We start from the raw sequence: 11,673 nt of genomic DNA, 5'->3' as shown, positions 1-11,673 counted from the left end.
CCTGACCTGCATGTCCCTGGATTGGTGTGGGGAGGACATGCAAGGACACGGGACGTCCGGACGACTACGACTGCGCCTCCCCTCTAACAAGCCGTCAAACGAGTTAAGGATTGGTTTAAATTCAACACTCGGGTTTGGACTTGTAGAAGACCCCTGCTACAAAACTACAGCCTCTCTCCAAAGGAACGGAAACCAGATGAATGAGACAAGCGCCCATGTCAAGAGAGTTCTAGAAATTTAAAACAAACCCAACATACAATAATACAACTTTGCAACGAGTAACCCATTCCCTTTACATGTAATAATGAAATCTGGATCCCAAATTTGTACATTTTATTTCAGACATTACGAGAACCGGATTTTTTATTCTTCATACTAATATCGCAATTGGGCACTGGAGTGTCCTGAAATGGTAAAAACGCATTTTTTTAAAAAGAAAACAAGGATACACAGAAATTCTGCACAACAAAACATGGATGACGCGAAACGTCACTTAAAAAAAAAAAAAAAGAAAATGAAACCCAGCACAACATTCAGACTTTGTACCCCAGGAGTCGACGTTTTCCTTTAAACATGAAATGCTCAGAACTTTTAAAAGGATTTTTTTTTTTTTACCCAGCATTCACCACATCACAAAATGTTTACAGTTGTTTTTATGCCCACCCGCCATCTAAAGTGCCCAAACCAGTTTGTTTGCTTAGCTGCCGCTACCCTCGTCATCCCGTTTGGGCGGCTCCATCTTTAACGCTTGTGTTCCCATTTTCTCAAAAGTGGTCATTTGCTTGAAGCAAGCTAAGCCGTGTGGCTCCAAGTACGTTAAAGACATTTGAAATGTGCTAATTTACGCATATTCTGCACTAGACACAGTAAAACACAAAGTTAATTGGAAAAAAAAATAAAAATGAAAATTGCAGTACAGCAGAGTTATTCCCACCGACAAAGAAGAAGAGCAGAAAAACCCAAAGCTTCAGTGACACCAACACTGGGGGTACCCACCCTGACCCCCAATGCCCCCACCCACGGTCAAGGAGTCCGTCTCGGGCACAACCATCAAAAGCCCTTCCAGGGTGTAAACTGCCCGATAAAAGGTTTCCCAGTCTGAGGGTTGGGTTCACTTTGAACAGAATATTAGCAAAGTCTTGAAAAGTCAACAGAGTAGAAAACGGGCCATCGTAACAAAAACGTGGGCCAAACCTTCAAAAAGGCAGAAAATAAAGTACGTCAAAATGAAAAAAAAAAAAATATATATATAAGCTTCATGCTTGTGATATAATCCTCTAGGCTTTACTAGAAATATAGACGCCTCAAACAATTTGAAACTCTACACAAGGGGAGCAGGCCACGCCGTAACACGCGATCCTGAGCACATTTCTGCGAGCTTCATAGAATTTCTTTGGCTTGCTAGGAAGGAGATAAAAAAAACAAAATCAGAAGAGTCAAAAACGAGAACAGAAAATCATCTCCGCTTCTGAATCCTGCTGCCAAGATATGCGCGTCCTCATTCGGAGACAAAAAGGAGCACAGAATGACATTTTGGGAATGTCTCAGCTGTGCATTCATAACTTCTATTACGGCCAAAATGGAGTATGTGAGTGGTCATTCATTGGTCATGAACCCCCCCCCGTATTCATCCTGCGTGGTGCCGGGCCTCCCTGGCAGAGCAGTTGGGTCGTTGGGGGGAGATGTCGACGGGTCTTATTTGCTGGTCGCATTTCCTTCGTTTTTCTTTTTGAGGACGCGGAGGAGGGATTCGGGCATGAAGTAGGGTTTTTCAGATGAGCCGTCGTTCCGTTCAAGATCTTCCACTGTTGGGAGGAAATTGATAAAAAGAAGAAGAATTAACAAATTGGGCACAATAAAACATGAAAGAACAACATTTACTTCGAGGTCATTTGTTAGCCTCTGTTCCTATTCTCCCAAAACTACAGTGACAAGAAAGCGTTTGTGAACCCTTTGGAATGACCTGGTTTTGGTATCAACGGGTCATAAAATGAGATGTGATGTTCACGAAAGTCGCACTTACGCCAACGCGAGTAGCACACAATTCTAATCTCTCGTGTCTTTATTGAACACACCCATCAAACACTCACAATGTGCCACCCCTTGACTTTCACAACTGGCAGAACATCCTCGACCTCCAACAAGCAGATGAGATCTGCACAACGTTCAGGAGGAATTCTGGGCCGTTATTCTTTACAGAAGCGCTTCAGCTCAGCCATATTCTAAGGATGCCTGGTGTGAACAGCTCTCCTGAGGTGTTCTCCATTGAGTCTCGTATCTCCCACCCTTTCTGTTCGCCCTCAACACCAGCGCCAGACAATTCTCAGAGGACTCCTCCTCCATCATAGGCTGCATTCATAATGGGAGAGGAGTTGGAACACAGGAGGTCTTAATGATATGGAGTTGCAGTTGGTCCTCCCCGTTATCACAGGACAAAAAAAAGAGTTGGTGGCAGATGTCCTGCATGTCAAACAGCCGTTGAGACTGGTCACCATTCAGCAGGAGACCATGGAAGTGGTGCGGAGTTACAAGTACCTTCATGGGGGTCTCGCATAAACAGCAAACTGGACTGACCGGACAACACTGTGGCACTGCACAAAAGAGACTCGGGTCTTTTGATGTATCTGTAGCAAACTGCTGGGAATGTTCTACCAGTCCATAGTAGACAGTGTGGTATCTCTACTGGGGAAGCAGTCTGAGCTCCAAAGGCTCAAATAAAAAATGTATCAGGAAAGCCTCCTCCATCACAGGGTGAACGCTGTAGTTGCTGGGATGGGGGACAAAATCGGATGAAAATTCCCTTCCTTTCCCTCTAGGAGGCGCTCTCTTGGAGCACTTTTAGCTACGGCCCTTTTTCTGCCCACTGCTGTCAAGTAATTCAATGCTTCCTCCCGACGACCCAAACTAAATGCTGGCACTCAAAGTTTTTTGTAATTTCAGCTCAATACACATTTATTTGATTCAGGAATTGTACTACTTGTCTGGATCTTTGTTTTTCTGGTCTAATTTTCCCCTTGGGATTAATAAAGTTTATCTAATTCTTCATCGTAGCTCTTCTGAGGTCTCTTTCTTATGAGGGACGCTTCCCACCTGCTGATACTTCTTTTGAATAGAAAGCTCCAGATGTCCGAGTCTTCATTTATTGGTCAAAGTAGCTCTAAACCACACCCCCAATCTCGTTTCATTGGTTGGACTGGCGTTTTTGGGCAGTCATTGGCCGGGGGGTTCGCCTACAATGAAAGTGAATGTTTGACAAAAATACAAAACAGTGTCACGCATGTGCGAGGAGGAGGAGGAGGGTGTATGGACCAAGTGAAGGGAATTCCACGCCAGGCTAGGGGGTGACGGAGGGCACTAAACCTTCTCCTGTTGTCTCTGCAGACCAGCCGCGGGAAAACCTGTCTGACTCAGCGTTGAAGACGTCATTTCCGGTTTCCCGGCGCCCATTATGGCGTCAGAAGGAGGGTCACTTCCACTTTGAGCACTTAAAACCGCCATCTTGCCAAACCCTCAGCAGTTCATGTCCGGACTCCCAAGAGAGACACTTCTGCATAAAACCAAACCCACTGCAGCCAGGGATAACATACGGGTGGCTGCCCCAAATCTTTTTAAGTGTGTCGAGTCTGATCTTTTCACAACGGTGAATATTATTAGTTTAAACCAGACTGTGTGTGTGTGTGTTCGTTATTTTCATTTCGATGGAGATCAGAGCACACTTTAAGACCAATTTATCAAAACGCAGTCATTTCCAAAGGGCTCACACTCGCTGTAAGTGTCGCATCCATTCAGATATTAACTTGAGACAAAACAGGCTCTGATTAAATCAAAGAGCGATTCCGCCCAAATCCAGAAGGCCCTCCGAGTTTAGCAAATCCAAACCAATGAAGATCACGATAAAAGCCAACAGATGACCTGCGACGTACACCAGGTGCCATTAGAAACATGCAAAGTGGGAAAAGATGCAAGAGGACACTCGCTCAGATGGCCCTGGGGCAGGGTCCGGGTACAACACAATGCAGGAGGGTAGGGGGGTCCAGCAAACAAGTAAAATCAATATGTCTGGGCAGTTGTATGGAAAAATCTGAATACGTAACACTTGTGATGAAAGATTGCCTTAATAGCAACAGAAAATAAATGGATCCAATGAATGAAATAATAGACAATAAAATACAAAACAAAATAAAAAAAAGACACAAAAGCCGAATTCATAAAACAGACGGCAACGACTTGCAAAAAGGAGCAACACAAAATAAACACGACAGGAACTCCAATCCCAGGAGCGTCCGGCCCAACAGACTTACGATTCAAATGTCCGACAGTCTCCGCCATCCACAGGTCCCTGCAGTCGCTTCTTTCGAATGAAGAGCTCAAAAGGTTGGACTTGTCACCAAAGTCCCTTTTGCCACCAGCGGCGAAGTCAACAATGGCCTACCTTTGGACTCTCAGGTTTTTGCGAGGATGGACGAGGCAGCGAGGAAGTCTTTGAGTGAGTAAATGAGGCGGCCATTTACAGGCGGGATATCCCTTTGAGAGTGCGGCTGACCTGACCTGACCAGTCAGACATTGCATTTCCTGTATTCAGCGTCTAAAATAAAGTCTTCACCTCCTTGGAGGTTTTCACATTGGATTGTTATACTGCACTGATACCCAGTGCACTGAATTGGACATTAAAGAGTCGTTTTTTCTGTTGATCTGTTGTGCCAAAGTGAAAACATTGCTCTACAAAAGTGAATTACAAATATGAAACACGATACCATCGATTGTGTAAGTCTTCACCCCCCTTTAACAGGGCACCCTTAAAATCGTCACTGGTAGGGCCAGCTGGTTTTAGAAGTCCCTTCATTGATTAAATGGAGATCAACAGTCTGGGGTTTCAGTGGATTGTGTCTGAAGGTCCACCTTGTGGTCAGTTAGTGTGGTGGCCTAACCAACACAATGAGGGCAAAACAAAACACGCTAAGCAACTCCATGAAAAGCACAATTCTGGGGTGGAGACACAAAAATCTCCCAGTCATGAAGAAATGGAAAGAGTACGGCATAGTGGTAGATCTGCTAGAGCAGGCCGTCTACAAAAACCGAAGATAGAGAGGCCATCAAGAGACCTCTGAAGGTGTCACAAGCTACGGTGGCGGACATTGGAGAGACCGTGTAGACAGCAGCTGCGCCCGGGTGCTTCACCAGTCACACTTTACAAGAGAGTGGCAAAGAGAAGAAACTCGCAGAACATCTCGGCAGAAAGCACATTGGAGACTCGGCTGAAGTCAACCTGAAGGAGATTCTGCGGTCTGAGGAGACCAAAACAGAGCTGCTTTATGGCCAGCAGACTAAAACGCCACATTAAACTGGAAGTCAACCTGATGAAGCCTGAAAGGACCCTACGCCCAGGCATAAAGACAATGTCCTGGAGTGGCCGAGTCAGGGGTCCAGATCTCAATCCGACTGAGCATGTGTGTGGCTGGACTGGACAATGGTGGCTGACCCGCCATCACTGTCACACCCGACAGAGTGAAAAAGAATGGGGAGAAATGGCCGAGATGATCGAGAGAAAGAGAGACCTGAGCATCCAGACTGAAACCGTCATGGCTGCCAGCCACTACATACTGACTTGAATACGTACGAGAGCAATTCTTTAGTGTTCCATCCATCATCCAACCCGCTATATCCTAACACAGGGTCTGCTGGAGCCAATCCCAGCCAACACAGGGTGCAAGGCAGGAACAAACCCGGGCAGCGTGCCAGCCCCACCACAGGGCACACGCACACAGCCAGCACACACTAGGGACAATTTAGGATCGCCAATGCACCTAACCTGCATGTCTTTGGACTGTGGGAAGAAACTCATGCAGACAAGGGGAGAACATGCAAACTCCACACAGGGAGGACCTGTGAAGTGAACCCGGGACTCCTTACTGCGAGGCAGCAGCGCCACCACTGCGCCACCATGCCACCCCTTTGTAATTCATTTAGACCACTTTGCAGTCATCCGTTTCCACTTTGGCTTTTTACCACTGAGCCGAGGAAGAAGACTCTTTAGTGTCAACTTCAAGCCACGGTGTTTCAATGTTGTAGAGCAATAAAATGTGAAAACTTCCAAGGCGGTGAGGACTTTTATCAAGCACTGCATTTTTGTGGGCATTGCTTTTTGTATCTCTGTCTTACTATCAGAGACGTTCAAAATGTTTCCGCCCTTTTATACTTTCATTGGAAATGGTGAAGGCGGGAGGGAGGAGCAGTGATTGGTCGTTTCTGGGAGTGTCATGTGACTAGTTCTGTCCAGCAAGCCGGCTGCCCTTGCAGTTTAGTATAAGAGTTGCCACCCTGTGGTGAAGATGGCTACAAAACTTAGAAATTCCACCACAGGGGAACTTGTTGTAGGCTTTTTGTGGGCAGAAGGTGTGCCAGGAGCAGAAATTCACCTCTGCATGTGTGCTCAGTATGGAGATCAAGTTCTCTCTTTTCTTTTCGAGTCATCCAGGAGTGGATTGAAATGTTTGAAAATGGCCGTACTGGTGTGACGGATGCAGAGAGAGATCCTGACGGGAAGAAGATTTTCATGTGATGATGATGATGATGTGAAAGCAGCGGTACATCAGTGGCTATGTGTTCAACCAAAAACATTTTTTTGCTGATGGCGTTAAAAAGTTGGTACGATGCTGAGAAAAATCGCACGGCAAAGAAAGGTGACCATGAAGGAAAGTGACATCATGGAGTTAAAAAAAAGTGCGGAAACTTTGAGCGTCCCTCGTACTGCGTTTATAAATATTGTATCATGAGCAGAGCTATAATCCAATCCAGCTTATTCTCAATAAACTCATTCATGCTTACAAACCCAGCGTGTATATGCATTATTTACAAATATGAAAAATGAAATTCAAAATAAAATCCAAATTTTATAATTAACACCGTGCAATATATTCAAAATATACACACACACATTAGTGCAAATGTGCTCAATGAAAATAAACTGAAGTGAAGAAGGACGAGCCGTAGCCCTTTTATTGCCAGCGCTCTGTCCATTAGGATGAAAGTGCAGCTGCCACACCACACGTCTTCACCGTCTCCTTTCATCTCGCTGTCCCCTTTGGTTTTTTTTTGCTGCTATTTTATCCACACAGTTGTTTCTAATTCTAGTTATCCCAGGGGTATAAGAAATGCGATTTGTGTTTTATTCTTTAAAAATAGTCACACACATCAAGAAATAAAGTTCTACATGGAAAACACTAAGATTAATGAGAGAAATTTTACTGGAAATTAAGGACAGAGGTCACCGTCTCAGAAGTGCCACACGCTTGGCGCCCATCTGTAGACCAAAGCTAACTTGTAAGAAGAACGGAAACCCCAACAACCTCTAAGAAGGATCCGGATGAGATTTTAGGACATCACAATTAGGAAAACAACCTTGATGGACTGAATGGAGTCCTCATTTGTCAAAAAAATGTATGTTCTTAAGGTTATGCAGTCTAAAAATGAAAAAATATAAAAATCGCTGGAAAATTTGTGTAATGTGACATGGCCTTCACTTAAACATTCTGTGTTAACACTGTAGAAATGCGGGAGCAATAATGGCTAATGGCCACTGCAAGTCAGGTCAATAAATATCAATAAATACAACCGATAAAAATGGGAATGACCAGGCTTCCAGTATTTCTCTCTGTCCCCCATTCAGCCATGTTCACATTGGCTTGTTCTCCTGAACAATTCGACATCACAGCTTTGCATTTCAGCTACTTTATACATCTTGCTGTTAGTATGGTTGGTGGTCTTTTTACTAATACTGGAATGAACTGTGGTGCATAGATAGATAGATAGATAGATAGATAGATAGATAGATAGATAGATAGATAGATAGATAGATAGATAGATAGATAGATAGATAATGATTGGCAGGATTAGATATTTTAGTGTAGTCCGCAGGATCACACAATTACATAGATAGTTTTGGTATAGTTGGCAGGATTAGATAGATATTTTAGTATACAGTAGACCCCCGCGAAGTCGCGGTTCAGAGTTTGCGGCCTCAGTCATTTGCAGATTTTTCCTTAGAGCTAATAATTGTTAGCGGAAACTGCAAATATCCTCCGCAATTTTTATGGCTTTTTTCGTGGCAATACTGTACTGTAGTGAGAACAGGAAGCAACTGTAGAGAAAACCGCGACTTGGAATGGTGAAAATAGCCAATAGAATTTCAAACTGCAACTCCCAGCATTCCTTGCAGTTGGTCTTCTGCTGAGGGTGCTGGGGCTGTTGAGGTCAAAGGGCTGGTGACCAAAAGCAAAAAAAAAAAAAAAGGTTTTTGTAATTTGTGTTTCAAGTTCCTGTCTGCCTGCCTTCTGTTGGGTTACCTGTACCTGATCGTTTCGTACGTCTGGCTTGTCTGCCGTCTGCCTGTATACATGAGGACTGTAAATGGATTAATGGCCATCCTGTAGAGGAGTGCTCCTGAACCCATCCACCCAGCTTCACCATTTCAGGAACTACCGGTAGGCCTAAGCGGTACATTCCCATTCAATGTGCGGATCTCTGGACTTTTTAATTTTCATCATTACATGTCATCCGTTGCCGTTTTTCATGACTTACTGTGTGTGTTTTGTTTGTGCTTTGCTGTATTTAATGTGTAGTTGCCGTAAGGGTGATATCGTTGTTTTCTTATTTCATTTGTTTTCATTACATTCTTTATTTGCGGTTTGATTACCGGTTTGCTTTGTCTTTGTCCCTGTTTGTGAGTGTGTGCGGGTTGGGCCAAGGCTGTGTGCGTCCCTGGAATCTCCACCATAAAAATAAATCAACGGTGTGAAATCTTAGCGGCAGCCCCTTGTGAGCAGAGGGGCTGAACGCACCCCTAGAAGACAGACGCTCCTCAAAAACCCCCTCTTAAACAACGCTGATTGATTACTTTCACATTGCTCCCTTACTTGTGGTTTCTCACGCGACACAACAGCACCTGTCCTTTTTGGCCGATTGCTTTGTTTCTCTCTCCTCCCCCAGACATACTCTGCTCCTGTTAGGGGTCCCGCTCCCCTATGAGGTTTGTCTATTCTTTAAATCGATAACTAACTGCATACGGAGCTCCTTTTAAGTCTGAAAGTGACGTGTTTGTTTGAATAAAGTTCCTGTCTCTACAACCTCCTGTGTCTCTGTGCAATTCTGTGACCCAAGTGTCACACCCTGCAGCCGCATTGTCCTTGGGATTGAGCCGCTGCACTAAGACTAGCCTGGTAAGCATCAGCGTTGGCCTGTGTGTGCTTGAGTGCAGCCAGTTCAAGCGCAGTCGAGTTTCATGCATGGCGTCAGTTGCACCTTCTACATATTGTTCCAGTAGTTTTTTTTGTTTTTTAAATCGTTTTTACAGTCTCATTAGCAGTGTGTATAACGATTAGTGTTACAGTAATTGTGATGCTCTTTGCATGAAAAAAAAAAAAAATGTGTTCCATTAAACTTTCACTTTCTTTTTGTTAATTGTGATGTTTACTTAAAGTGCAGGAAAAAAGTATGCGGCGTCCAGGGATGCATTAACCCCCAAGTATGTGGCAGTTTAAGGGTTAAAGCCCCCAAGATGCCGCAGAAACCCCCTGCACCTTCTAAGGCATTCTGGCAATGAAAATGCGCTTGCGTGAATTACAGTACATATAACGGGAACATCGGTGTTTTACAGTCTAGCACTGTGGGACACATAGCAGTACAGTATACAGGTTTACCTTTCATTTCAAACTCACCTTAATACATTACCTAAAAATAAAGAATGTAAAGTGTTTTGGGGGCGGGCGGCACGGTGGCGCAGTGGGTAGTGATGCTGCCTCACATTTAGGAGTTTGCATGTTCTCCCCGTGTCTGCGTGGGTTTCCTCCCACAGTCTAATGACATGCAGGTCAGGTGCGTTGGCGATTCGAAATTGTGCTTGGCGTGTGCGCCCTGCAGTGGACTGGCGCCCTGCCCGGGGTTTGTTTCCTGCCTTGTGCCCTGTGTTGGCTGGGATTGGCTCCAGCAGACCCCCCGTGACCCTGTAGTTAGGACATAGCAGGTTGGATACTGGATGGATGGATGTTTTGGGGACATATTTAGGGTTTAAACTATGACAATAGGAATTTATTTTTTAACCACAAACAAAATTCACGGGTGTTCTAGGAACACAAGCCCTGCAAATTTTGGGGGTGTGCTGTAGTCGGCAGGATAACAAAATTAGATACACAGACAGGAAAGGCACAGTATTATAGATATACAGTATATTTTACATATATATATATATATATATGCAGATTAACAGTTTGATAATAAAAAAACACCATATAATAGAATGAGGACACTGTCGGATGTCTGTCTGTCTATCTACCAATTCCCCAGCCTACCTTTCAATAGAAGTGCGCACAATTCAGAGAGATGCATAATCTTGCATATCAAATCCTGGTACAAAGACACAATGTTGACCCCTTCAGCCTCGAGGAGGGCAAGTCGGACTGAAGGGGCTGCAGCAGCGTTATTGGGCAGATGGGTGGCTGAACCGCTGCTGGACCGCTGGACTCTACCCTTACAGGTCTTTCTCTGGGTTTTCTTAGATAAGAAACGTCATTACAGCAATCTTCCAAGCATTACGTAGACAAATAGAAATTCTTTCTCCATCTTGTATCTGATATAATGGTAACAAACTTCATTAAAGTATCCAATGAATTCACAAAGCATTCAGATGCGGTCGCTTTTTTCGCATTTTGTGATGTTGCAGCGTTTTGGAGTTTATAAATAACGATTTTAGCACAAGGTGACAACATCACAAAGGGTGGAAAGAGTGACGGGGTCCGAATGCTCTCGGAGCCCACTGTATATTGTAAAATGCGATGGTCTCAGTGAGGAGGTAAAGGATCGGAGTGAACACAGAAGCAGTTTACTCGTAAGACGAAACCAAATCCACATGGAGGCCGTTTACATTGTCTTGGCAGGCACAGGAGCAGGTACAGGAGCAGGCCGGGTTTGGATTACAGCAAACGACGCAGAAGAGGTAGTTCGACTGTACAGTTCTAACACTGTGACAGAGTGCAGAGTGGTACGGTCAGAATTAGGCACATTTGAAAGTTGCATAAACGCAGTTCAGTGTTCTTTTTTATTTTATAAAGGGAATCTTCCCAAATGCTGGACATTATAGTGGCCTTCAGAGTGTAAAACAAACTTGTAAGTAGGAAACCTACATTAAGAGGCATAGTGGCAAACTGTGGGACGGAAATCCCAAGAGAAGACATCAACCAAAAGCAGCAGAACCGCCACTCGAGGCATTCAAACGGCCATTTTGGTGTTGTATTTTAGATCACGACCACCGTTAATACGCAGTCTGGCTGAGCAGCGAGCACAACTCTCCTCTTCTCTGCTCCCTCATTGTCACCACTGGTTTGGTTTCAAAATGACCCAGAAGCAGATTAACAACAATGGTCCATTATCACGGTGCCACCATCCTTCTACTCGTGTCGTCTACTAGGGTTTGCTCGGTTGGTTTTTAACTAAATGGCCAACAATGTAATCACAAAAAGAATCCCAAGGGGAGTCGACCAATCAGACAAAACACGACCTGCGTTGTGAAATCAAATAGTGGGAAACCACAAATTCAAAAATATCATGAAATGGAGTCGTTCTTTAGTTTTATTTGTACCGTGGGCCTGCTTTCTTTCTGAAATCTGTTTCCCCTGGAGAACG

At 44.4% G+C, this 11,673-nt stretch overlaps 1 protein-coding gene across 1 annotated transcript in view; it reads right to left on the bottom strand.

The window, feature by feature from the left end:
* Nucleotides 1-299: 299 nt before the first annotated feature.
* Nucleotides 300-11,673, bottom strand: part of slc44a2 (solute carrier family 44 member 2) — a 114,220-nt gene continuing 102,846 nt past the window's right edge. The window contains exon 22 of the mRNA XM_039772526.1: nt 300-1,805. Within this exon, the coding sequence (XP_039628460.1) occupies nt 1,696-1,805 (110 nt within the window). The 3' untranslated portion in view covers nt 300-1,695. The remainder of the gene's footprint in view (nt 1,806-11,673) is intronic.

Source organism: Polypterus senegalus, chromosome 12 (assembly GCF_016835505.1).
Source record: "Polypterus senegalus isolate Bchr_013 chromosome 12, ASM1683550v1, whole genome shotgun sequence".
Classification (NCBI taxonomy): domain Eukaryota; kingdom Metazoa; phylum Chordata; class Cladistia; order Polypteriformes; family Polypteridae; genus Polypterus; species Polypterus senegalus.
Note: the sequence above shows the minus strand (reverse complement) of the source record. Positions and strands in the feature narration are given on the sequence as shown.